This window comes from Mus caroli, chromosome 4 (assembly GCF_900094665.2).
Source record: "Mus caroli chromosome 4, CAROLI_EIJ_v1.1, whole genome shotgun sequence".
NCBI lineage: Eukaryota > Metazoa > Chordata > Mammalia > Rodentia > Muridae > Mus > Mus caroli.
Window position 1 is genome coordinate 78,820,603 of NC_034573.1, and position 27,491 is coordinate 78,848,093.

General features: G+C 38.3%; 1 protein-coding gene across 3 annotated transcripts in view; it reads left to right on the forward strand.

The window, feature by feature from the left end:
- Positions 1-27,491, forward strand: part of Adamtsl1 (ADAMTS like 1) — an 883,891-nt gene that overhangs the window by 689,831 nt on the left and 166,569 nt on the right. For 2 of the 3 annotated variants that reach the window (XM_029476025.1, XM_029476026.1), the window contains 5 exons: positions 2,831-2,969; positions 13,984-14,034; positions 18,223-18,427; positions 19,991-20,138; positions 22,904-22,988. In XM_029476025.1, the coding sequence (XP_029331885.1) occupies positions 2,831-2,969; positions 13,984-14,034; positions 18,223-18,427; positions 19,991-20,138; positions 22,904-22,988 (628 nt within the window). The remainder of the gene's footprint in view (positions 1-2,830; positions 2,970-13,983; positions 14,035-18,222; positions 18,428-19,990; positions 20,139-22,903; positions 22,989-27,491) is intronic. The other variant, XM_021160015.2, reaches the window with a different exon arrangement.

Consider the following 27,491-nt stretch of genomic DNA (forward strand, 5'->3'; position numbering starts at 1 on the left):
AACCTGAAGGTAGAAACTGAAACAAAGATCGTGTAGAAACATTGCTTACTAGCTTGTTCCCCATGACTTGTTCAGCCTGCTTTCTTATACCATCCAGAACAACTTGTCCAGGGTGGGACTACCCACAGTGCACTGGGCCCTCTGATATCCATCATTAATCAAGAAAGTGTACCAAAAAATTGCCCACAAGCAAATCTGATGGGTGTGTTTTCTTAGTTGAGGTTCTGTCTTCTTAACTGACCCTTAACTTATGTCAAGTTGACATTCAACCTAATCAACACAGATTTTTAACTTAAAAACAATGAGTCAAATGCCATCAAGATTGTTTGCATTTCCATACAATAGTATTTCTATAGTGGATCTAGCTGACCTTGAATAAAATTTCCTTTTTTAAAAATAAACTGCCAGGCTGGAGAAATGGCTCAGCCGTCAAGAGATTGCAATAAAAGCAAGAAAACCAGAGTTCAGAGTTAAGATGACTGGAATCTAGATAGTTACTGTGTAGATGTGACAGAGTCAGGGGAATCCCTAGAGCAGACTGGCTATCTAGACTGACAAATCACCAAGCTCTGGGGTTGATTGACATCTTGAGAAGGATGTGATACTGGAGCAATTGAGGATGGTTCTAGGTATCAATATGGAGCCTCCACATGCAAGTACACACACACACACATATACACACCACGAGAAAGGGAGAGAGGAAGGGAAGGAGGAAGAGAGAGAGAGAGGGAGAGAGACAGAGAGAGAGAGAGAGAGAGAGAGAGAGAACTGGGGAAAAGGAAAAAAAGCTCCTAATTATAATATTGTTTTATGAGAATAAATTTCTATAGTTTCATGAGTCATGCAGAAAACAAAACAAACTTCAATGAAAGGTCATCTAATGTAATATTTTTTCTTTTTAAAATGTAAACCATACCTTTCATAAAACAGCAATTCAACGGCATGCACCCTATATCATTTTCACACAGAATTGCTATGACAGTATAATTTCAGTAACCTTGACAATGACTTACTATTTAAATAAAGCAATTAGTGTTCTATTCTATTTCCAACCACACTGGGCCTTATTTTACTCACATGTAGGAGTACAGCTATCCATGGTTTTCCAGTGTCAAGCCTCTGTTCACAGGAAGTCTTCACAGGAAGCCTGAGTATAAGCAAAAGTGTGTGTGTGTGTGTGTGTGTGTGTGTGCTCCTGCTGTCAGATTCAAGTAGCTGGCCACTTCACCATGTGTAGAGAATGTTCCACAAGAACTCCCTGGCGAGCCTCAGAGGACACTGTCATCTGACCACACTGGTCCTTTGCTTCACTCCATGACTTTACTTCCTAGTATGTGAGAGCATCAAAGCAGAGGGCTTGGGTTCAGGAATGATGATTTTCAAGCACCATACCCTCAGCCGAATAATTTATTATTTCTTCCCACATTTTACCACCGGATAAATTATGTCCTTACAGAGAAACTATCCTCTGCAAAACTCCAAAGTGTTTGTCTTCTAAAACTGCTGCTTTGGAGGATGATGGAGACCAAAAGTAAAAGTGTGTTGACTTCTCTGAAATGTCATTTTGCTACTTAGCTGTTCTATAAAGCCAGACGTTAGCTGGATGTGCATTCCTGCCCACTGCTTTTGCTTCTCTCTGGGCTTTCATCTTCCCAGTAGAATTTTTAAAGGTCTTTTTTTAGGTCTTTAATGAACAATTAACTTTTTGTGGGTGGTCTGAGAACATAGCCTCAAGCCAGGAAATCTGGCTTCAAAAGCCTCCTTCTGACTTCCTAAAACCTCTGCAAGTCTCCCAATGATTTCAATCTTGTTTCCGAATACATATTTAGTAATAACTCATCTACCTGCCAGGAAGAATTTGGGGGTTTGGGGAGGGTTTGGAATAAAAAGATACAGACCTTTAAAATCCTTGCTATAGACTTAGTTTCACTCCAAGAGTCTAAGTCTTCATCTCTACTTTCTGTAACATATCAAAACAGGTGAGAAAGATCAAACACGTTAGGAGTAAAATTAAATATCACTCGGCAACTTTTTGGAAAGAGACTTATCAAAACAATGGAAAAGGAAGCCTACACAGTATGAGCCAGATACTTAATCTGAGGAGGAATGACAAAGTATTTTGGAAAAAGTAAAGTTAAATACTAGGAAGGAGGGCTTGGGAGGACCTTTTGGGTTTTTTTATTTGCATTTTTTGGTATGTTTGGTTTTATTGTTTTAATTCTGTAAGGAATTAAGATTCAGGATAGCTATTATGAGGACTTTAACAGTTTGTTTACTTAGTTCAATTCATTCAGGTTGAATTTAAGCAGCCTAGTAGAACCTGACTCAGGTGGGACCTGATTCATAAGTCTCCATTGTTCAAAGAGGGTTATTGAGATTTATTTTTATTTCATTTATTCACTTATTACTTACTTTATTAATGAGTTTTGAGTTGATTCTTCCTGGTAGCCCCAGAGATAAAGAGACAAGTTAGCATCCTTTTATAATAAGCTTGGTTAAAAAAAATACTAATAAGTGTCTTTCCATTATTTTTGTAATTGTATTAAATAAACAAATATTTCTTGCCACAGAGTTTTATAATCTGACTATGTTCTTGTATAACCCAACCCCTGTAATATAATTGAATAATTAAAATGAGCAGATTACTTGAGAAAAATGTAGAAGTTGAGTCTTATAATGTTAATGGCCCTTCCAATTATATATTTGCTTTTTCTTGGAAATAACTTAGACATCGGGAATAATATCCTTAACCAGAGATAGCCCAGAATCATACAGAAGTCCATTGTGCTGACACGCGCTTTAAGCAACCTGGTTGTGTTGATGTTTACAGGTTACCAGCTGACGTCTGCCGAGTGCTATGATCTACGGAGTAACCGTGTGGTGGCCGACCAGTACTGTCACTACTACCCCGAGAACGTCAAGCCCAAACCCAAGCTTCAGGAGTGCAACTTGGATCCTTGTCCGGCCAGGTCAGTCCAGTTTACCTGTTTGTTTATCATAAATCAGGTTCCCAGTTAGCTTCTTAGATAAAAGTGGATGTTTAACTTAAAAATAAAGGACATTGCCCTGTCCAGCGTCCCCACCGTTAGTGGCACCCATGCTCTTGGCTCCTGCTGTCTTGTGATGCGACCTCAGGGTCAGTGGATTTTCTTTCTGTAAATGTTCTTCAACACGAAGTCCTCTCTTTCTCCTTTGATTGTCTTCACATCCTGACATCTTGTTTCTCCCCTTGATAAAGCCCAGTGAACGAACATCTTGGTGTCTTAGCCAGTGCGATGGCTTACTGTCTCACAATGCTTCCCATTCTTTTCCCTGTCACTGATCAGGGATGCAATCACAGAAGAATGCATGTCAGGACTATAGTCAATCCATTCTTGCATAATCAATTCACACAATTAATTAGGGTCAAAGCCAGCCAGCTGCAAAACAGTTTTTGCTATCTTTGAAAGAAAGCTTAGCTTTTGCTCCATAGGAGCTAGGGCTGGTTTCCAAGTCAAGTTTTCTTGAGGATCTTTGTAATGAAAAGCTCTAAAGATGTAAACCTTTAACACCTTCACACACTAGTGTTTGTTTTAGAGAAGCCATAATTGGGCCCCAGTTCTTTTCAGGCTCAGGAAGCAGGCAGACTGATGAAGTGCCCATGTGAGTAACTGTGATGTGCAGGTGGGGAATCTGCTCAAGGAGGGCGGTGCCTTCGCTTGGGGCTTCAAACACTGCTGAGTGATTCTTGGCAGTTGCACTTTACACACCCACAACTTCCTAGAGAGCATCAAGGAAAACCTTCCTCCACAAAAGCAATCACCAGTTCACAAACAGCAATGGCCAAAACATCCTTTCTTATTAGTGATTTCTAGGTCATATTTTCAGTCAAGTTTTGGTAATTATGTGTACATGAAAGAAAAGTTCTGAAGAACTAGGCTGCTACATGGGTGGAGCAGGTGGGGAATGGTCTCTCGTACATTGTGAGAGATGCAACTTTTGCATTCCATTGCTGACTTATGTATGCTTATGCATGACTTAAGAGTATGTTTGTGCTCTTTCTACCTTAAGCCATGAATTCTAAATTATATATGTGGTTTGAACTTACTATTAATAATTAATGTTTAGAAACCATAGACATAAATGTAAACTTATTGAAGGAGCATAAAGAATACATACTTTATAGTTTGACATTCTAGTTTAATTTAGCTTTGTGTTTACATCAGGATATTGGATAGTAAATGTTAGGTGTAATATAAAAGTAAATAAGGTATTAAATTTTTGCTTTGTTGGCTTTAGAAATATTGAGCAGTTGAAATATTTTTAACTATTAGTGAACCTTATTTGGAAATGATTCGATGTATACATTTTTATCCATCTCTATAACAAGAAAGAGCAGATTTATCCCAATTCAGATGAGCGTTCATTATTCCCAGCTCAGTCACAGAGAGACTGAAAGTTTTACCGAGTCATGTGAAATTTTATATGTTCATTTCTAGGAGAGATAGATTAATTTCCCCACAGTCCCATTGAGCTTTTCCTTGCTTGGGAAAACATGCCTTCAGTGAAGAGATAGCTATGGAAGAGGGCTTGAAATGAAAGCACTGTTGTTAACAATTGGAAGAAAATGTTTGTAATGAGAAAAATTTATCCTTTGTTTCTAGTCTCTGATCTTTACCCACTCTTCTCTGTGGGAGTAACATTTTTGGCCCATTTCTTATTAGCTACATTGAAAGGCTGCCTGTTCAGTCTATATTCTGGGTCATTTTAAAATATCTAATATAGCACAGGCATACATGTTGGGGAGGGGTGGCTATCAAAAAAGAAGAAAGAAAAGGAAAAAAGAAGATGGAAGCTCATATCAGAAGCTACTTCTTATTGAAGACGGAATGAGACAAAGCTGTAAACATTACGACTTAGCAATAGGAGCTACTTAAGGAAAGTGGCTTAGGGGTGTGGGTCTACAGCTCAGCTTAAAGTGCTCTGGGAATCCTGTGGAGTTTGTGGAGCTATTTTGTGTGCAGCTCTTCTGAATTCCAAGAGAAAATGAGAAAGAGTGGGCTCAAAGCAGATGGGAGAGACTTTCTAATGGACAATGGGATCAACTCACTGAACAATGCTTTCTACTACAGATTTAAGAGTGCTATATTTAATCAGAAGGGATGCAATGACATTTAAACTACAACTTTGTGTCCAAATTAGAAATCCTCAAAGGGAAAACAAGGGAATTCTTAGTACAAAATCACACATTTTTTTTTTTTTTACATTTTGAATATACTTTATTATGTTCTTAAATAAATGTAACTTTTTTAAAAAAAATCACACATTTTTAATTCCTATGTTGTTACATAAAATATCGTTATATATAGTCACTAAAATCTATTTTTCCTGTAAGTCCTGGGGTCTGGAGCTTATTATACTAAGTAGAAGCAAACTCACATTCAGATAAGGAGTTTGAGTCTTGTTCCCTTGCAAGATAGAGATAGCCCATGAACACCAAAAATGACACTAAATACGGGCACTACATAGAGAGTAGATAACAGAGCTCGTTGCATAAGCATGAATTCCCTGCATCCAAATGCAAAGCTGAGCACAGCCAAGTGTGCCTGGAAGCCCAGAGTTAGCACTGTGGAAACAATAGGATCCCTGATGCTTGTTGGCCTCCAGCCCAGCTCCAGATTCAAGGAGAGACTCTGCCTTAAAGGGCTAAGGTAGGGAATGATAGAGCAGGACATGCAATGTGGTCCTTTGACCTTCGCATCCTATAACAGCACAAGGACACATGCACACACACATGCATTTAGTAAGGTCACTAAATAATTGTTCAACATTTAAGCCTTGATATTTTCCCCTCTGAAATGCCCCACTCCTTACTGCTGTCCAGTCTCAGGAGTCTTCTCTTTTCTTGTCTGCTTTCCCATCTCCTTTTTAAGATTCCCCTCGCCCCCTTCCCTTGTTTCCTGTTCTTCATAACATCACATCAGCCAGCTGCCATGGCTACAGACGATGCTGAACAGACAGTGGACATCTGGCCTATTCTCTTCAAAGGATTTCTATGTTTTTATCACTTTCTCTGCTTCTAGATGTTATTTTTTAAAATGTTGATATGCTAAAAGGCTATAATGAAAATAGTAAAGTTCAGCCAAGCTCCCCAGTGCCCAAGAGAAGCAGTTCCTGCATTTGCTGTATCTTTTTGATCTTGTCAATCGTATGTAACACAGATGGGATTCTACTTCACCTGGAAGTCAGTGATCCCTCATGCTTTGTTTCCTCTTCTAAAAGCCAGCCTCAGCACCCATGGCACTGATGTGCTGCAGAGGCAGAAATGCAGATGGCTGCTCTGTCTATCCAGCGGAAGAACTTAGCCTGCTGTCTGCCCGTTCCTCTCACCAGAGCTTCATTGATCTCTGTGCATGCCACCTAGCCAGTCATTTTTATGAAGTGACAAAATATTTAGTTTCCTAGCCAGAAGTGGCCCTCTAAAGGGGAGCCAACACTTAAGACTGAGGAAAGGAAAAGAGGTCTAAAGATTTAATGACTCTGCTAAAATTAGTACTATTTTTTCCATTGTCGATGCAGAGCCATGATGTCACAGGTCAATCACATGTTCTTACAGACTGGGCTCTACAAGTACCCTAGCCGTCCAACTTGGGTGTTCCTAGAGTCCAAAGACATTCCACTCCTGCCTACCGGGGCTCTACTACATGCTTAGTTATCAACTTCCAGTTTCTATTAGTGATGAGCCTCCTCCTATGGAACAGACAAGCAGGCTCTGTTCACATGTCAAACCTGTCATGTGTCTGCCTTGCCATATTGTCACTCCTCTCTTACACCAGGGGAAGCTTTGTTGAAATTTGTGTAGCAGTTCATGCCACCTTTGTTGCTTGGGTGGAAGGCCACAATTTCTATGTGGCCAGAAAGCTATAAAGTTTTTGCTTGTGGTTAAAAAGCAAGTGAAAAGGAGTCATTTACTCATCTAATGAGCACTGTGTGTCCTCGGAGCAGCTTGAAATATAAAACATGCAACCTCTGACTGTTTGGGGTTGGTTGGTTGGTTTGTATTTTTTTGGTTTTGTTTTTCCAGCTCTATATTAGTTTGAATATGTATATATATATACACATACATATATATATATATATATGTATATATTCTAAATCATATAAATTATCTAAATCTAAATCATATAAATTATCACTGTCTAGAGAGCAAATTTTGAAAAATGGGTCTCAGATTTGAATCCTGATGTAACTAATAAGAAATACTCAGCATCTGGCAAGACAGCGCATGTGGGAGGCAGAAAAATAAAATGGATTCTCGTGCTTATTAGGTGCCCAACAGTAGAGCCTGGTAGAGGAATGAGAACTTTGGAGTGATACTGCTTGGCTGGAAACTACTGAGCTGTCACCTACAAGTTGAACAGCCTTTGGCAAATTATTTATTCTCACTAAGCCTCAGATTCTCCTCCTGTGAAGTGACAATAATAACAGTTCTTATGTTGTTAAAGTTGTCACGAGGGATAAACGCTATGATGCATTTAAAGAGCTTAGTGGAGGACCTGACACATAAGAAACACTCAACACACAGTTACTGCAGCTACAACTGAGACCAAGACTGCTAGCAGCTAATAGATGTTGCCTGGAGAAACTGCTCTCCAGTTGTCTTTTTTAATTCATAAAAAGGAAAAATGGAATTCTAAAATTCTCTGAGTCCAGAAAGTAGTTCTCTGTGGGTGGTTCTGGGTTGTCTGTGAGACAGTTCCTAGGAGAACATCACCTTGAAGCTAAATCACATTTATTGGGGTTGTAAGATATAGATTGGGCTGTGCAGACTAACTCCTGAAGTTTCAGCTCACACATATCAAGGACAGTCTTGACATGAGCAGCTGTGAGTCCTAGCCATTCAACTCATAAGAGGTTGTGCTGCCTGTGTTTTCTAAAAGGAAAGCTCTGTTTAAGGACTAGAAAATGGTTGAGTTATTGAACAAGCAAAAGAAAGTGTCCTAAATTATGTACATCTTAAAGTACATCATTTTGTTGCAACAAATGAATGATTTGGGAAGGTAACGCTTCCATCGGACCAGCGTCATTTAAATAAGTGGTAAAAAAAAATAAATAAAATAAAATCTCATTTCTGCTTTTGTGGATTTATATGGGATAGCAAAGCAGAGCTGTGCTTCATTTCAGAATGTGTGAGCAATTCTGAAAATTATAGAACCAACACCTGCAGACACACTACCCATTACCTGACAGGGAAATCATTGACTATACCTATAACTCGATTATCAAGCTATTCATTTCTTCTGTCAAGCCAGTTCGTGCTAACAGTAAGCTCACTGCATGCATTGCCTTTAGAGGTTTTAAAACATGCAATTAATTATTTGCATAATTCCTTTAATTACCTTAGAGTTACTGGGAAAGGGAATTCCATCATCCTCATTTTTAACATCAACCTACCACTATGTAAGGCATTTAATTACTTAACATCTTTGGTTTCCCATCAGGAAAAATATAACATTTCTGCCCGGGTACTGTGAGGATTCTGTGAAATAAAGGTGGAAACCTCCTAGCGAGGTGCTAAGTACTCAACAAATCACAGCTATTGTTAGTAAATGGAGACTCAAGCAACTGAACTGATCTGCCCAAAGTCACTCCATTACAAGGTTTTTAAGATGCTCACGTATTCATTACATCAGTTTAGTTTTATATTCCCTGTGGAGAGAGTAAGCAGCATTCTCAAGTGAGGCTCCATCAAAGCAAGCTGGGGCATGGATCTAAATACTTCCAGTTCTGTAATAACTACATTGTCTCTCACCCAACAGAAATGCAGCTCTGATACCATCATCACCCCAGTAACCCTGTCCTTCGCGTTGCCTTCGGCAGGCTGGGAGGTCTGCTTCCAGCGCAACATAGAACCATTTCAATACAAGTTTGCATGCTTGATAAAGTGAGCAGAAACCCAAATGAAGCAAGCATTGTCCATGTATTGATGTCCACTCAAGACGTTTTCTGGAGTACACAACAAAAGTGGAAAATAAATCCTAACAAAACGATAGTTCTACTTACTTAAAAATAATACAGAAATGGCATTTATTAATGTCAAGAAAGAAATGCCAGAAATATAAATTGCAGAGTTTCTATCATTTAATCTAAAATGCTAAAACTCTTCAGTGGTTAGTTTTATAGTAGAAAATTATTTGTGTGTGTGTGTGTGTCTGAAAAACAGTTTCACATCGTGCCAGTGAATTGGGATTCTTGATTCTGGATCCCTTGCAACCCAGATATCACTAATTGATACAGATTACACAATAATTTGACAGTGTAGTTTTAAAAGAAATCAGGGCTAGTAGATAAGACATTTTCTCAGTTCCAATTTGACTTTATGTTAGGGGCACTCATTGTTTCAGAACCTTGGCAGGTGTTATAGAAGGAAGAATTTAGACCATCTTAGGGGTTATCAGGCTTGGAGCTCAGCAGCCACCAGACAGGACAGGCTAATGCAAAGTCTATAGACCTGAGTTTCTTGCCTTCTCCCTTTATCTTAAAGTTCATGACTTGTTCATGACCACTTGCATTTTCATAAGATTTTCATAAGCATTTTCATAAGCAAAGGTACCAAGGTCCAGTGCTCAAGGTTGCAGCAAGAACACTGACATTCAACTTCAAAGCTCCTTGTGTGGCCCTTCCCTCACTGGGCCCTGATCCTCTGTGCTCTACCTCTCAAGGAGAAGCAAAATGCTTGAGCCTCCTTCAACATTTCCTTAAATCTCTGTAGTATTGTTTCAGAAGAAGGTGATTTCTATTACTGCCTGGAAATCATCTAGAGAAGATGGAACCTCATAGTCAGAATACTATAGCACCTGTAACTTCATTCTTGGGGGAAACAAAACAAAACACTGTAGTTTCCTAGTCTTGGAGGCTTAGTGTTTGATACCATGGGGAAGGCGAAGAGGAGTCAGCTAAACTCTGGGGCCCAAATCTGCCCCAGGTGAGTTGAGTTCCACAATTACAAAGCAATATGATGCCTAAAACATACATGAGATGGAAAATAAGGAAATTTTGGTGAAGCATCCGTACTTACCACAGGGAACGCAAGTATGCTAAGTTACACAAGCGGGCCAGCAGCACTGTTTTACTGTAAGGTAGCCACGGGGGCAAAGAGAAGAAGCCAAATGGTGGGTGGGTGAGAGAATGACAGTGCCTTGGAAAGGACAGCAGTCACAAGAGAAGCAGCTTGCAAGAGAAGATGCCATGTGGTCCATGCATCCGTCAAAAACCAGAAAGAGGATGTGTAATGAGAAGAGACAAGAGGCCCTGAGACATTAACTGAGATGCTCCTCTTATGGTTCATGTCCTCGGAGTGAATTACATTGGGATTTTTCTTGTAAAGACAGACGTAGCACAATACTCGAATTCCCCACTGCATAGTGTGCCTCTGATTCAGGCTAGGCTTTTAAGGCCATGGCTATTGTTCAGAAGTTGCAACTTAGATCATTCCTGCACAAAGCCTCAATGATATTTAGCTGACACATGGAATTAGAGGTGATAACCTCATTTAATTCATTTACCTTAATTCCAAATGCTCCCATCTTATACTTCAGGACTCTAATTGTGAGCTTTGTGGGAGGCAATATGTTATTTTAGAACTTACAAAACAGGAAGGTTTTTTTTTTTTTTTTTTTTTTTACAGCAAGGAAAAATAATCCAACCCTTAGGACCTGAACAGGGTTATAAGGTATTTCCCTACTATATGTGTGAGAGTCTACATACATATATATGTATAGACACAAGTGTCCTTATATGTGTATATGTGTATACCTGGGAACTCATATATACAAGTTGAAAATGATATTGTAGATGAAATGTGTATATATAAATTGTCTAATGTTGTTGGTTTAATGATATATTCTATCTTATACTTATTTTTTCAGGTACTGTATTATTAAAAATGGCTCAGAGTGTTTTATAAGTTTGTGTTCTGTGTAATATTTCATTATAAGAACTTGTCATGACACGACAGCATCAGACAGTTGAGAAAATTGTGTGCTTTGGGTAGATTAGGTGGGAAGGGACTCTCACTTCCTTGTCCTCGGCTTCTGTTCTCAACAGCCCTTACAGCAAGTTTTAGATGAAGCAGTGTCGCTACCGCTGTGAAAATACACAGGTGGTCAGGGTTATTGGAGCTATGGAGAATGAGTAGTTTGCTCTTCTATTTTTCCTTTGTGATAATTTTGTAAATCATGTTGACTCCCTCCCTCCTGTCCACATATGGAGGGGCATAAATAAATGTAAGTGCACAAACGCATTCACATTACACTCAAACCTGGGGGGACTCTCATCAAGTCCCTTAATAGCTTCCCGTTCCAGCATCCTTCATGATGTTCTCTTTATCTGAGAACAGATACAATGTGTCTTAAAGGTAAGAAATGAGCGGAGCATCTTAGGCAAGATTACCTTCCCCTCCATCACAGTGCAGGCAAACATCAGGGCTGTGGCCAGAGCTCCAGGAGGGAGCAGAGCCGAGGCTCAGGAAGATGCCTTTGGAGGCTGGACAGAGCACCATTGTTTGGCTATAGTTCTGTTTTCACAGGTGCCATGGAGTCATTTCAAGTCTTCACCATGACCCATGCCACAGAAAGACAAACAGACCTATAGTTTTGCTGGAACCAGGTTTAAAGCTTCTTGTTCAAACACAAACATGACTTCTAAGTCAGCCCAAAGCAGAATCCAACATCCTGGCAGCACTGTGCTCCCCCATCTATCCCCTCTCTCCAGTTCAACTCTGTCTTGTTCAATGTTACTGTCTCCATTTCAAATATCATCAGCTGATAAATCAGTTGACAGAGACCTGCAACAGCTCGTTCTCATATTGAAGATGACAAATTATAGCCATAAATTTTTCCAGAGGACAAGGCAATGGTATGCGTTTCTGCACTTAGAAATTGATATAGAAATGAATAGATACAAGGGCTAGGTAAAACCTAACTTCAGACTATTTGATTTATAGCCTAATTTGCTTCTATTAAATAGTAGTATATATCCAAAGCTTTGAAAGACTTTCGAGACATTGGCATTCTTTGAAATATTGTCATTTTAAATGAAAAATTGTCTTGATTATTAGATGCAAAAAAATATTTAAAAGGCAAAAGTGTTTCTAACAAAAAAAAACAAAAACAAAAACAGGAGTAAGCTTTTATCAAGAGGTAGAAAAGAATGAGATATTTAATTCCAAAAGCAAGGACAAAGCAGCATTAATATGGTAATCCTTTCATTGTTGTGTTAAAGATGCATGCAATTCTGAGCGTGCCCACAGCACACCACTCTCATGAGCATTGTGAGGCAAATGCACACAGATGTGCTTACTCATTTACATACCATGAAAATTTTATCAGAAAATGAATTTAGTATGTCAAATAAATAAACACAGAAAATTCCCCTCCATAAAGTAATTAAGCAACTAAACACTTCACCCTAGGGAATCTGTCTTCACAACCTTGTCTCTCTTGTCTCTGAATCATATCTAAATACTTTCATGCATCTCCTATTTTAGTCAGGGTTTTAGGGCCTTCCAGTAAGTCCTCTTTTTCTTTCTTCCTTTCCATGATCTTCAGTCAGTGCTTTTTTTGTTTGTTTTGTTTGTTTTTTGGTTTGGAGGGTTTTTTGCTATCTGATCCATACTAAGCCCAACCCAATCTTTCTTCTCAAAAGCTTAGATTTGGTAGCTATATTTCTAAAAGTATAAATCATCCCATGTCAAATGATGGGGTCAAAATGAAAAGCTATTTATTTAGAGATAAGTGTAACTATGCTGAAAATATGTTAATTATTATATAGATGTGTAGATATATACACAGGCATCCCAGAAATACAAACAGAATATACAGATCTCTTTAATGTTCAAGAGAGGGGCTCCCTAGCACTTGTCATATGGAAATAAACCATCTTTTGTTTGTGCCCTTCCGTGTTCTTCATCTACACTGAACACTCTTCATATCCCATTCTTGATGGAGGCTTGGCTGCCCTAGCCCTCTTCTTCAAGTAATAAGACATTTTTCACCATCCAGGGGGAGCAGTCTTCAGCAAGGACCCAGTCTTATCAATGGGACCTATTAGTTGAAATCAAGAAATTTGGAAACGTAGTACACTAGAGACCTGAAGATCTTCAACACAGCCCATGCTTTCCTTTCCTGTGCATCCTTCAGCCCACAGCATATAATCAACATACTTCCTTGTGGCTCTTTAGCCATTACTTGGCCTCTGAACCTCACAGGTTTCTCAAAGTATTAATGGCAGCCACAAGAGTCACAAGTATCATAGTAAAGCCATTAATACTATATAATCTTTATAAAACACAAAGGCACTTTTTTGTGAGCAGTTGCATCACTTCATTTTGGTAGGGAGTTTGCTCTTGCTAAGCATTGCTTAAAACATTTGGTAGTTCCTCCCTCCCCTTTATGAAACATCCAAGTGGCTACTCTCCAGGTCTTAGTAAACCTTTAGATCTGCCAGAAGTAGAAGCCTATTTGCTGATGTATGTTACAGTCTTGTCAGTTCTGTGGTCCATAACCTCCTGCTTACATAGCTTTCTCTTTCATCAAAAGTGAGACAGTAACTGTAATTGCTCCATGGGCATCTGGAAGTAACATTAATAATGATGATAATAATAATGACCTCATAGGATGGGTAATTTGGGGGATTAAAGAACATTTATAAGCTTATTGTGCCATAGCTAATGATGAGGTGCCAAGGGTTCTCACCATCTCCCTTTCTAGTGGTATTTCCTTTTTGGATCAGAGGACTAATTATAGAAAATAGTGTCTTCAAAGACCTTTCCCCAGCCTACAACATATGCTAGCATAAATATCGAACTGTTTCAGTGTTGTTTCCAGAGATGATTTATGTATGTTGTTTTGCAATTGTATAAAAATGTATATGATGTAATCATTTAGTGTTTATTTTATTGTGTGTACCTTCTACTCAGAGGGTTGGCATTATTGTTCCTAACAGTGACGGATACAAGCAGATCATGCCTTATGACCTCTACCATCCCCTTCCTCGGTACGTAACTCGATCATCCTGATGTTAGAATTAGCACATCAGTCGCCTGATGCTTTAGTGTGTCTATGTAAAAATGTAGAGCCCTAGTTTCTGTGTTTTTCTATAAGTAAGATGGAAGATGGTAGATTTTGCAGATCCACTCTGAGCTCTCCTCTTGAGTAATCCTGACCTGCTCAGACTCTAAGCTTGTCATTCAGAAACCATTCTATAGAACGATATTTCATTGGAGTGGACACAGTAACTCACTCTAATTAGCTGCAGTATGTCTGCTTCTGCTGTGTCTTTCCTGCACTCCCCTTTTAACTCCCTCTCTAGCTCCTTTTGGTAGAAGCCTGGTCACTACAGAGCCATTGCGAACTTAAACAAACACCGTCTAAAGTGTAATCACAGCACCATGAGTATAAAATTCCAGACAATGGGGTTTTTCTCAAAGGGGCTTCATGTGCCCTTTTATATTTTGGAAAAAATTATAATTATCTAAAGGATATTTCATAGTCTTATTGTTCAGAACATTTTACAGAGTAAAGTTGTTAAATACATAAAGATTAATTGCTGCATTGTTTTTGTTAAAGTATATTTTAAAGACTAGAAAAAGGAGTATCCAAATGTTTCAAAAGGACATTTTTGTCTTTATATTTGTGAGAAAACTGGAGTTGCTGAGAAAATCTAATAAATAGTTGCCAGTTGTATTGCTAGCCATATCGGAAATAGCTCTGCAGGTAGCAGAAATTAGAATTAGTTTTAAATGGCTTTGCTGTTTTCTTTACTAATTTGGCACCCAAGGAATCAGCTGCTGTTTAGAGTCCTGGGTTTCTATGAGACCAGGAGCAGGTAACATAATCTATAGGAGTTTGCTAAAGCTTAAACTAAAACATGCAGAAAAATAACTGTGTTTTGAACAGCAAAATTCAGTAAATTTAACTGATAGTCTCTAAATTCATAATGTATTAAAATCTAATTGGATGCTAATCCAACTCTCCAGTGAGACCTCAGTCTCTCAGTCCTAGCTCAGCCACCACACCCACAACCTAGAGAAGTAAACATTCTTGTTCACACAAATATGCATTTATAAATGCATAGACAGGTATTTAAATGTTGTCCAGTGAAAATTTGCCAGTGACTGACAGGAGACTGTCTGGTCTAGTAGCTATGTGCAAAGGGACATTGATTGACACTAGATACTATTGATGAAAAATGTGTCACTAAATGACTCTCTCACTGGTTCCTGGCTCCTGCTATGCTGTAACTCTACTGATAAAGACAGTAAAAAAGACCTCAGAATACTCTTTAGGTATCATTTTCCAGAAGTCTTCTCCTTGATAATGGACAGAAAGAAATAAAAATATAAATATAATTAAGCCAAGATCTCCCTTGATTTCCATTTCTGGGTCTGTAGAATCAAGATTCCTAGAGTGTGTGCCTTGTTTGTATGGAGGAAAGCCATATATTTTAAAACAAAGGTAAATTTTGGTGTCAGTGTGAACAACCTTGAGTTTATGTTTGTCCTCTCAGGAAGTTCTAGATTCATGTCATCTTCTATAATTTGTCTTTTTTTTTCCCTTGTGCAAGCAAACCTTTCATATGATTGTCTTGACTTCTTATAGACTAAAACTTCCCTCAAGTGTCTAAAGTTTAGTGCTGCCTCAAATGCCCACCATCCCACTTGCTGGTTTTGTGCACCACGTCCTGATTATTTATTTAATGTGTTTATGCATCTCTGCAGAAAAGGACCAGTCAGTTAGCAAACAGGCTGCATGTCTTGCCCCTCACACTTCTGTTTTCCAGTAGTTCTGAAGATACAAAGTCGGCTTCACTGACAAAGCTTTAGTAAATGGCCACTACTTCTATAAATGGGGTCTCATTTAACAAAAACAAAGTTCAAATAGTTCTCAAAGAGCAATACCTTGATAATTGAGGCAGAAAACTTCACTATTTAAGACAGTTAAATCTTATATTTCAGATAAATATAAATAAAATGCACAGTTAATACATTTTAGGTTGTTCTTTCTTGCCCTCTGCCTTCAAGACTTAGCATAAATCTCAATGTAACAATATATCATGATGAACTTAATCTTGATTAACAGTGAGCTCATGTCTCTTTCTTTACATACTTTTTAATTTTGAAAAATCTGTAAACTAAATGTAGTGTGGATTTAAGGCAATTAAAATCAAAGATGTATAAATGTATGGCATGTCAATTCATTTAATAGTCTTTTAGGACAAGATTCTTGGATATATCTTTCTTTATTCATAATATTCACCTTGGTCACCATTTTAATATCTCTTGACAAAAGAATGCCATCTCTCATCTTTTGCTAGACCTTAACATACCTAAATATATTGTGCTTTAAAACTCCCCACAGCCCCCATTATTGTGTGGGGAGTCATATGATACTATTTCACATACCGACCTGCATCTGTAAGCTCAAGTCATGCTCTGAATCTGCAAACTCGTGTTCTCCTCATGTATCTTGCTGGGATCAGTGAGAGGGAAAAGAGCTCACACAATCATTAGTGAAGCTTCATGGTTAGAGCAAGTGTTGAACAGAAATTAATCACTCTCCCTTTCATAGGAGGCACAATTTCAAGGTCTTAGAGTGCCAATTAGAAAATGTTTTCCCTTATGGAATTCCAGTCATCTAGATGATTAAATATCCATCAAAATATTGCTGTTTCACTGTCAGATTAAATGGAGCATGAGTATATATTTATGTATTCGGGCCATCTTCAGTCTGAAAGAAGCCTGTTCTCCACCTCTGGCAGGAAGTCATGCAGAGATCTACCTGGAGGAGAATAGAGCTGTCTTATTCTTTTGCAAGGAGAACTCTGCAAAGGCTCTTCATTCCCTTGAAATAACTTTTATTCAATCTCCTACGGGTCAGAAAAACCTCCGCCTTCCCCATAGTAACATTTTTTGTGTGCGTTCTGGGAGGAAATACTGAATCTCGCTGTTGACAGTGGAGACAAAGGCACTCGCCTAAACCTGAACAGTGCAAACAAAACATAGTATAAACTCCTCTAACATGAGAGGCACACATGATTATTCTGGCTTCTTCAGAAGAGGAATCAATCAAGGCCACAACATATGTAGAACTTACAGAATAATGACAGCCTCCACACGCTGCCTGCTGCCTATGCGATACTTTAACATATAGCTAATAAGTGTGTCAACTCAGGGTTGTTTGGGTTCTCTTTCATTAAAATTAGATCTCTTGTGATTCTTTAAGATCTCTTAAGCTGCCATAGCCATTCTAACTATGAAAGTACATGTAAGAAACGAGCATAGCTCACTCAGCCCCGTGATGCTGGGTACACGAGTTCCATGTGTCTAAATCTAGTCCCAATTGCTACAAAACTGAAAAAAAGAAAGGAAGAAGAATGGAAGGAAGGAAGGAAGATAGATAGATAGATAGATAGATAGATAGATAGATAGATAGATAGATAGATAGATAGATTAAATTCTCCATTCAGTTGCCATAGCTTTTCAACTGAAACCAAGCATGTTTACAAGTCAAGGCGTTCCTTGCTGGAGGACATCTGTGGGTGTGTCCCCAGATAAACAGTAATACTGTTATTGACACGAAGTCTGCTCCTCAACTTGCAGATGCACAGTCTGAGCACCCTGCTTGTGCTGAGGGTGTGGAATCCTGGAGCCAACAGTTTAAGAAGAGAGGAGAAAGTGCTTTTGTGTAGGGAGATCATGTATGAGTTTTTCCTATTAAAAAAAAATATCCAGAAATGATATTAGTTCCTTATTTCTGTTTTAGTCTTCACAGAAATACTTGCTGAGATTTAGTTAAAAATAATTAAACTTTAATACATATATAAGTACATGCACACATATGTATATGTGTGTGTTATATATACGTAGTATATATGTACACAGAAACCACAGAAAGAGGACTGCAGATGGAGCCTCCACTGTTGATAGGTTATAGACAGTCCAGACATCCTCTGGATTGCTCCCCAGACTGTCAGATCCTATATTTGTGCAGAGATTCAAGGTTTATGAAACATTCTTGCCAAGGTTGAAGCTTTCCCTCTTAATGAAATTTCAGCCAATCTAGAGAGAGTTTTGGTTCTCTGGAGAACCAGTGATTGACCCAGGGCATGGGGTTGGTGTGACAGGTCACTAAGGAGGTTTGGCAATTTGCATGTCCGCCCTGATGACTCCCCTTGCTTCTGTAGGTGGGAGGCCACCCCGTGGACCGCGTGCTCCTCCTCGTGTGGGGGGGGCATCCAGAGCCGGGCAGTTTCCTGTGTGGAGGAGGACATCCAGGGGCATGTCACTTCAGTGGAAGAGTGGAAATGCATGTACACCCCAAAGATGCCAGTCGTGCAGCCCTGCAACATTTTTGACTGCCCTAAATGGCTGGCACAGGAGTGGTCTCCGGTAACTGTGCCCTCTTTCTTTGTTCCTTAGGAGAGTAAGTCCACTCTTAGCTCTCGGCCTCGTGAGCCACCGAGCGCCCTGTGCAGTACCAGCCTTCTGTACCTGAGGTGTCTCAAAGCCTGTCATCTTAGTTCCTGGAGAAGGAATGTCCCCATCCCACATGACCAAATTCTTGTTACTCTTCCTTCAACTTACTTTAGCCTGGCTTCTTTTCTTCCCTTTTGGGAAACAAATTCCTTCTAAGAGTTAGGGATGTTGAATGGTCCTTAGCCTGCAAGAGTTGCCTCTACAAGATAGCTCAGTTGACTTCATTTTTTACTATACTTGTCTTATATAAAAGGGGTGTGAAAAGTAAAAACAACAAAAAAAAGTAACTATGCACACATTGACTAAGAAGAAAAAGTATTGAATGGAACAGCACAATAGTTAAAAATGGATATGAAGTACAATTATTGAAACCAAAATTGCTACGTACATTAGCTTCCATCATTGCTATAATTGAGCTCAAAAGTTTATTCTTAGGTGGGTATGTGGCTCAAGCCTGTAATCCCAGTGCCATAAGAGAGTCATTCAAGAAGATTACAAGTCCAAGGCCTGCTTAGGCTGTGTAGGTAAACTCTTGTCTCAAAATAAAAAACAAAATGTTAAAAAGTGATATGGCGATAAGACTCAATGGTATAGTAGTTGCCTAGTGTGTCTAAGGCCCCAGGTTCAGGTTCAGTCCCCAGTGTTGTATACACACACACACACACACACACACACACACACAGGACTATTCTTGGTTTCCTGCTTATATAGTAAAAACAAAACAAAAAAAAATGGAGAAGGAGATAAAAAAAAATGTGGAAGCAAAGTGCTGTGTCCTTATCCACAGAATCAATAACAAACATGATCACAAACACTGTGCACTGTGGCTGCCAGGACAGATTCAGACCTCCCAGGGCTGGGGGATGCCAGGGATGCTCTCTCCATCTGTCTCTTGACTCAGCTCCTATGACTTTTTTTCCATTTCAATATAATCAGTTGCATTGCTGATCCTGCATTATAAAGCAGCTTGTGGTGGTATTTTAACATCTCTAAGTGTCCTTGTAGGAATAATTGTTTCTCATAGTTTGGACAGATATGCACAAAGTAACTGAATAAAGTTGTGTGGGTCATTGAACTTGAGCATACTATAACTTTATGCTTCCTTTGTGGTACTGTATTTGAGTCTTTGCACATAGTACAACTAACTAATCACTAATTAATCATATCCTTAAAAATCTAAAGGAATGAGTTAATTTTCAACTAACTTCACCTCTGAAACCCAAACAGAACAAAGATCTAATAACTGATAAAGGGTAGCTTAAATCTACCAGAAAAGATACAGAGGATCAGAATAGAGATACAGAGGATAGAGATAGATAGAGGTGAAGTGTGTGTGTGTGTGTGTGTGTGTGTAAAATAAAATGTTACTTTTTAAGAAATATACAAGTCTTAGGTGGAAAGTTAAGTATTTAAATCGGGCTTTGCCTATGAGTCTTCTCTCTCTTTCTCTCTCTCTCTCTTGCCACCTCTTCCCAGTGCACAGTGACCTGTGGCCAGGGCCTCAGATACCGCGTGGTACTCTGCATTGACCACCGAGGAATGCACACAGGAGGCTGCAGTGCAAAAACAAAGCCCCACATAAAAGAAGAATGCATCATTCCCACACCCTGCTACAAGCCCAGAGGTAACTAGACAGGGACCCTTCCCCTTCCTCAGTGATAATGGACACTCAGGCGACTCAAGTCTCCTTGGATTATTTTAAAATATCCCAAATGTTCTTAATAATGATTCCTTATAACTTAGACTATATTAAGTAGACTTGATTGTTTCTTTTCATATTTTCAAATGCTCTTTTGTTTTATTTTACAATATTTTTAGTTTTTATGAAAAATAATGGTTTTCATTATTTAATTCATATATATTATTCATGTGTATTATTCATATATATTCATATATATGCACTCACTTGTGTGTGTATGTATATCATTGTACCTTGGACTTATCCTACTGCAGCTCTTCCATGTTCCTGTAACTGATCCATTTTCCCTGCTAAAATAATCCCTCTGTGTTTCAGTGTCCTGTGTGTATGTATGTATGTATGTATGTCTATATCTCTCTGTGTGTCTGTGACTGTATGTGTGTGTGTGTGCGTGTATCTCTCTCTCTTTGTCTGTCCTTTTAGTGTCATGTGTATGTCTTGGGGTGTGTCTGTGTGACTATGTGTCTGTGTGCTGATTATAAAATAAACCATGCATTGTGTTAGTCTTTCTGAGTCTGGGTTATTTCACTTAACGTGATGATTGCTAGGTCAAACGACCATGACTACATCCTTTATGAAGTAGCATATGTAGAAAACTATGTGTATACACTTGTCTTCCAAATCGTTAAACTATCTGAAAAATCACCACTAAAAATGTTAGATTCATCTTCATAAAGGAAAACTAGGTTCCATATATGTTTATATATATATATATATACGTGTATATACATACATGCATATGTATATCTGTTATCCACACTTTTTGCTTTTAAAAACAAGGGATTCAAATATTTCTACTTTACTGAGCCTGATATATGCTGGGAAGTCACAGACCTCAAACGTGAGAAGCAAAATCCTGTTACTTCCTGTATTGAAAATTAAAATGAAATGAGAATGAAATGCAGATCGTAATTAGAAATAGAACTGTGACATTTATCTTAATTTCCTAGATGTCATAAATGATTTCATTTAAAAAAAGAATTTAGAAAAATCTACTTAAACAAGAGGCATAATTATACTGGGTCTTTCAGATCAGTGTGAATATTGATCTGATTTCTGTGTTAGTGTTGTTGGAGTGCCAATGAAACAGGAGAACTCAGAATCACAAACCATTTGGATGTTCAGGATTCTCTATGATATGTTTTTATAGCACAGTTGCCATTTTTTTCTTTGCATCGCTTCTTTGAGACATTACATTTCTTTGAAAATCAGCCATGAGGTAGCTCTACATTGTATTCATCATTGGAATGAGTAGCACTGTGAGCCCTTAATAATCTAAAAGGAAAACAAAAAGACATATCAGAAATCCTGATTATTCTTAATAATTTCTCTCTAGGTCTAAGTTGACTCATCTGTAAGATGGGGAAAATACTAGAATGTACATGAAGATCATGAGAGGATTACAAGAGGCATTGTATTTCAGAGTTCTTGACCTGCTCCATGACACATATTAGATTTTTTTTCTAGATATTACCTTTAAGTAGACTATCATTAATGGTTTTAAATATCAGATGAGATGGCCACAGGCACTCATGGGTACAAGACAGTAGTGGAGTATTACAAGCCTACTGTTGGTGCCAGGCTGGACACTGTCTGTCCTTTAACTCCTTTAATGACCTAGTTATTCAATGATGCATGTGCAGATATCCCACACCCAGGGGCCATGCATGCATTTCTTATTATATTTCTAGCTACAAGTGATGGCTGCAAATAGAAGGCAAGTAGTGAAGACCCAACTAAAAATAGCCTATGACTTATTAGCTCTATCTTTACCAAGCAGCTTTAGAGGGAAGAAAATTCAGTCTACAGTTAACAATCAAGAATGAAGTCTGGATTTTTCACAGCTAAGTAGTGATCTTGACTCTGTAAGCATTGTTAAAATACCCCATTACTCCACAGTGCATGCATATGTGGACATATTTCTTTCATCTTTGCAATTATATGTTATAAAATGGTGACAGAGCTTCATTGGCTCCTACTATAAAGGCAAACATGCCCATAAATGACCTTAATAAATATGTCAGAGATGAGAATCTTGGCAGTTAGTTCTATGGGAGCAGTTAGAACCTCCCTAGTTCTTTTGCTCCTCCACATTTTCCCCAGGAAGCACTTAAGAAGCTTGTTTGAGTTGTTTGCCCAAAGCTAGATGAATAGGTAAAACACATCAAATCATGGTTTATGGGCCTTCAGTTATACAAACTTTCCTTGCCACTGAACCTTGGGAGTAATATTGAATAAATCAGAATGTTAAAATGATGGTTTACAAATTTCAACATGCTAGTTTGTTTGATTTTGACATAATGCAACATAAGGTCACATTTAGCCAAACAGCAAAAAAAAATTATAAATTACCACAATATCATCTATTATATTTTGTGTTTAAAAGGTGTCAAAGGAGCTTTGTTGATTCTTTGTATATTTATCCATGCTTCATATAAAAGGACTTTGCAGTTCAACATAGAGGAGAGAAGCATGTGTATAGACACTAGTGTTACGAAATTTTTAAATCCACTGGCAAGTCTTGTTGATACAACCATCCTCAGAAACAGCTATTTGCCCCAATAGTAATTATTTGCAATTACCAGCATGACTTCTACATAGTCTGCAAAACTAGCAAGTACTGAGAATGAAGAACTTCCTGAACACTTGTGTAGTTTCTAATCTTCCCTCCCCACTGTACTTATTCCCAGAGAAACTTCCAATAGAGGCCAAGCTGCCATGGTTCAAGCAAGCCCAGGAGCTAGAGGAAGGAGCTGCAGTGTCTGAAGAGCCTTCGTAAGTTTTGTATGGTGAAATCCCCTGAAAGGAATTAGCGGGGTCTCACTGTTGTGGCTTTTTGGATTCCAATCTATGTCCCAAAGGGATATGAACCCCCTGGGATCCCCAGTTAGAGATGGATCTGTTGTCAAATGTTGGTCAAAATGTTGATTGCATCCAAATGAGATTTACAAGTTTCTCACATTCTTCTTATATAAACCCAAGTATGTTTCAGTTTTACCTGACAGGGAGATACAAATGAGGTGCTTGCCTTCTTCTCTAAATTCTTTACCTTTGGCAAGGAGCCAAGGATGAGAAATTCCAGGCTGATGATGTAAAATGTGGTGAGACAGACTGGAGTTGGAGCTCAGTGGTTGAGCACTTGCTCGCCTGGCATATGCAAGGCTCTGGGTTTAATCCCAGTACAATGATGGATGGATGGATGGATGGATGGATGGATGGATGGATGGATGGAAAGACAAACAGATTGATTTGATATGAAAAGTCTGGGCAACATTCCACTCCTCCTTATCCCTGAGCTTTCATAAAATGTTGGGAGTAAGTAAATACATACAGAAAGGTAAAAGGCATGTAATAACTTCACCCCATCATTGGAAAGGTTGTGGTCCTTACCCAGTTACTTAGGGACCTATATGGGTTCTGTTTGTAAATCATCAAATCTAGACCAGTAGGCACAGATTTACCAGACTTCAGAAAAGTAACACAGAAGAGGAAGAGAAAACATTGAGGGGTTGATTCATATACATTGATTGCACTAGATAACACTGGCAGGCATATCTGCTACACTGTTATTGCACAGGGAGTATATTTTACTGATCCATCCATTCCAGATGGCAAAGTCATTGCATAGCTTGAAGCCTTTCTCAGTTACTTTCATGCAGACACTAGGACACATATGGCTGTATAAGGTGTGACCCAGTCTTCAGAATCCACAGTAGACACATAGCATATCGTAGAATTTTCAAATTCAAGCCAAAGTATAAATTTTATTAGAGATATAAATGAAGATATTCAAAGGCAATTTTCTCCAAATTATCCTGCTTGGATCTAAAGCTGATAAGATTTTCGAGGATGAGAAATTGTGTTCCTGAGTTTCAGGAAATCTCAGTAATTCAATGGTCACTTGTAAATCAATTATACCACAGTACTTGATTTCCCAGAAGTTAAAAAAAAAAAAAAACTAAAAAAAATGGTACATAATCCAATACCATGCTTTTTACTTAAGAGAACAATTAAGTTAAAGTACTGGTTTACCTTAAAGTTACTACAGTAAAAAAATTAAAAGTAACCAAAGGTGGGAGAATTTTGGAGGAGAGATGGTGGCTAAAGTTCACAATGCTAACCAAATAGATGAAGACATTCCTCTCCTTCTCCTTCCTGGATGTAGTCCCGCAGCTAGATCTAGTTGGGCAGATCTAATAGCTCAGGGCCATTAGCTCTGCACTGACTACAGCTCTGTCTGAGACATAGGAGAGTGCCATGTCACCAGCCCTGGTTAATCCTTATGTGTACTGCATGGTTAAACATGTTTCCAACCAACTGTGTATTTTTATGTAAATAATCTGCTCTCCTTATATGTTAGATTCTGCCATCTGGTGTAAGGCATATCTGTCTGGAATATTGCATTGTGACTAATGTTAAATAATAGAACAAAGTTGAAACTAAATGAAAGCACATTGCATCCATAATTATACTTCTTTCTGATTAGTCAATACTGCTCCAATGAAACCTGAAAGTGGAATTAAATGCTTATGCAGAAGCATTTCATAGGCCATGATCATGCATATTTTATAATATGTATTTTCCATGAATGTTCTAATTAAGGTGCATTATGCTTAATTTTAATAAAAACCCCTAGAGCAGTGAAACACACTTTCAGCCATTGAAATTATAGCCATATAAAATTAAGCCATTAAATTTCACTCTTCATGTAATGGAATTGCCATCTTGGTGTGATTAATCCAAGTTGAAGTAGATTATAATTGGAGTGCCAATTTAACGTAAAGGAAATGTATACAGTTATGTTCAGGACAACAATTACATTAATACCAAAGTGGAATAAATGACAGCTGTAGAATTAGGTAATGAAAGCTGTATGTTTTCCATATTTTCATACATTGTACATGTTTAATGTACTGAGCCCTCAGAAAGGTTTTAAGTGTCACATTTTTTAATTGATTTTGAATTTTAAAAACATAATTTTGCATGGTCTTAATTCCTTCTTAAAAAAAAAAAACACATAGACAAGCTTCCAAATGTGTATAACAACCGTAATTACTCTCCAAAGCACAATGAAAAAAAAAAAAAAACATATACTGTCAGAAAACCACTCTTTCCCCCACCGAAGAGACTCACATTGGTGAAATTAAATGGTAATGTGTAGAAGCTGTGGCTGTCAGTTCTGAAACTGCTGCTCTGGGGCTGGAGGGGACAGAGATCCAGAGCTCTTATCTACTGCACCAGCTCCAGCAGGCTTGCCAGTTATAAAAGAAAGCAACAATGTCACCAACTCTCCCATATGGAAAGTGAAAAGATTATCAACGGCCTGTCTCTTTAAATAAATACATGAAAATCACTGTATTTAATCCTTTAGCATATGAATGTCCTTGGTGTTAAATACTCTTAATAACCCCAAAATGTAAGGAAAAGTTGCTTAGCATAAGCCAGAAGCATGGTGGAAGTCCATATCTATAAGATATGTTTAGAGAAAAACTATGATAAGAGACCAATAACTGAATTGCCAAGAGATAAGTAAAATATTGAAGAACTCAAGAATGTTCTCATATTGTGGGTCTTCTAACCTAAATGTTGTATGGAATATGTGAACTCAAATACGTCTCCCAGAAGCACTGAAATAAGTATATAGATCATTTCACATGATACAGATCATTTCACATGATATAGATTCATCATATTAAGTTTCACGTGAGGGCTAGAATTTGCAGCTCAGTGATAGAGACCTTGCCTAATATGTACTACCACCACCTTCAGAAACAAGGTATAAACATTTTTGAGATATTGTTTTTTTCTTCAACAACAAAAGATGTATCTTAGGCAGAGGGACTGTGGCAAATACATCATCTTTATATACAGAAATGGAGTTGTGAACCTACTTATGGAAACCCATGCCTCTATGGTAGTTTTTTTCTTCCAGACATATTTTTAACCAATCATCCTGGCTACAAAGAGCAAACTCTTCTTTTATGTGTATGGATATTTTATCTATATGTATATCTATATATTATGTGCCCATTGTTGCTAGAGGTGAGAGAGTGAGCTGAACTCCCTAGCCTGGAGTTCAGCACAGTTATGAACCTCCATGTGGGTGTTGTGAACCAAGCTGGGGTCTTCTGGTAGAGCAGAATGTGATCTTGCCTGCTATGCCTTCTCCCTGGTCCATTCTTTTACATTATTTCAAGTATGTGAGGTGGTATGAGAGCAGATGTCCTCAGAGGCCATCAGATGAAAGCCATGCCAGGTAAGACCTCTGATGAAAGTCTTCTGATATGGATTCTGGGAGCCAAGCTTGGATCCTCTGGAAGAGCAGAAAGCACTCTTAACCACTGAGTATAGTCCCAGTCCCAGTAAGAATTTTTAAGCAAGGTATTTTTCTCAATCTCATTGAGTAATGCATTGCAAATACAATCCAAGCATCAAACTGAAATGTAAATCTAGTGGGGGCTTTTATGAATGAAACGCATCATAAACAATCATAAAAATAACTACAGCAAAATAAACTTGTCTCAGAGGTTGTGAGCTGAAGAATGAGAAGAAATATTTGCTCTAAATGATGCACCTGTATCACCCCTTCCAAGACCCAGAGAGCATAGAGGAAGAGAGGGTAGAGAGATTATAGGAGCCAGAGGATGTTGAGATATGTAGACAGGATACAGCCATGGCAATTCATGAACTCATGATAGCTGTGACTAGCTCCAAGAGACTGAAACATGACTGGGCCAATCAACATTCTATCATGATGGGGGAGGGACCTATGCAGCCCCACTACTCCTTGAAGGACTAGTGGCTGTTAACAGTTGTTAATGAGGAGATACTATTTTCTTCAGTGATATAACCATTGACCAGTGGCCCTTACTTGGGTAAATAACCTCCCATTCACACTCTATTGAAAAATAAAACAAATCTCTAATTAAACTCAGTGGATCTCAGACACAAACGAACACACACACACACATGTCATGACATGACACTAGGAGGGGGACATGCTGTGAAGACAATTTCTTTCAGAAAGGAAAGGGAGCATGAATGAGAAAACAGAATGACAACTGAAATGATGGAAGTCCATTAGATAAATGTATAAAACTGTTAATAAAAATATTTTATGGAAATCATTGTGCCACACATGACAAGTACAGGACATGACCTTTTGACAGCTTAATTTCTTAAAGGAAAAAAATAATCATACAAATCTCTAAGAGTTTTAAAGAGATGTTGTTGAAGAGTTATTCATCTGGCTTATGAACTAACCAGTACCCCGGAGCT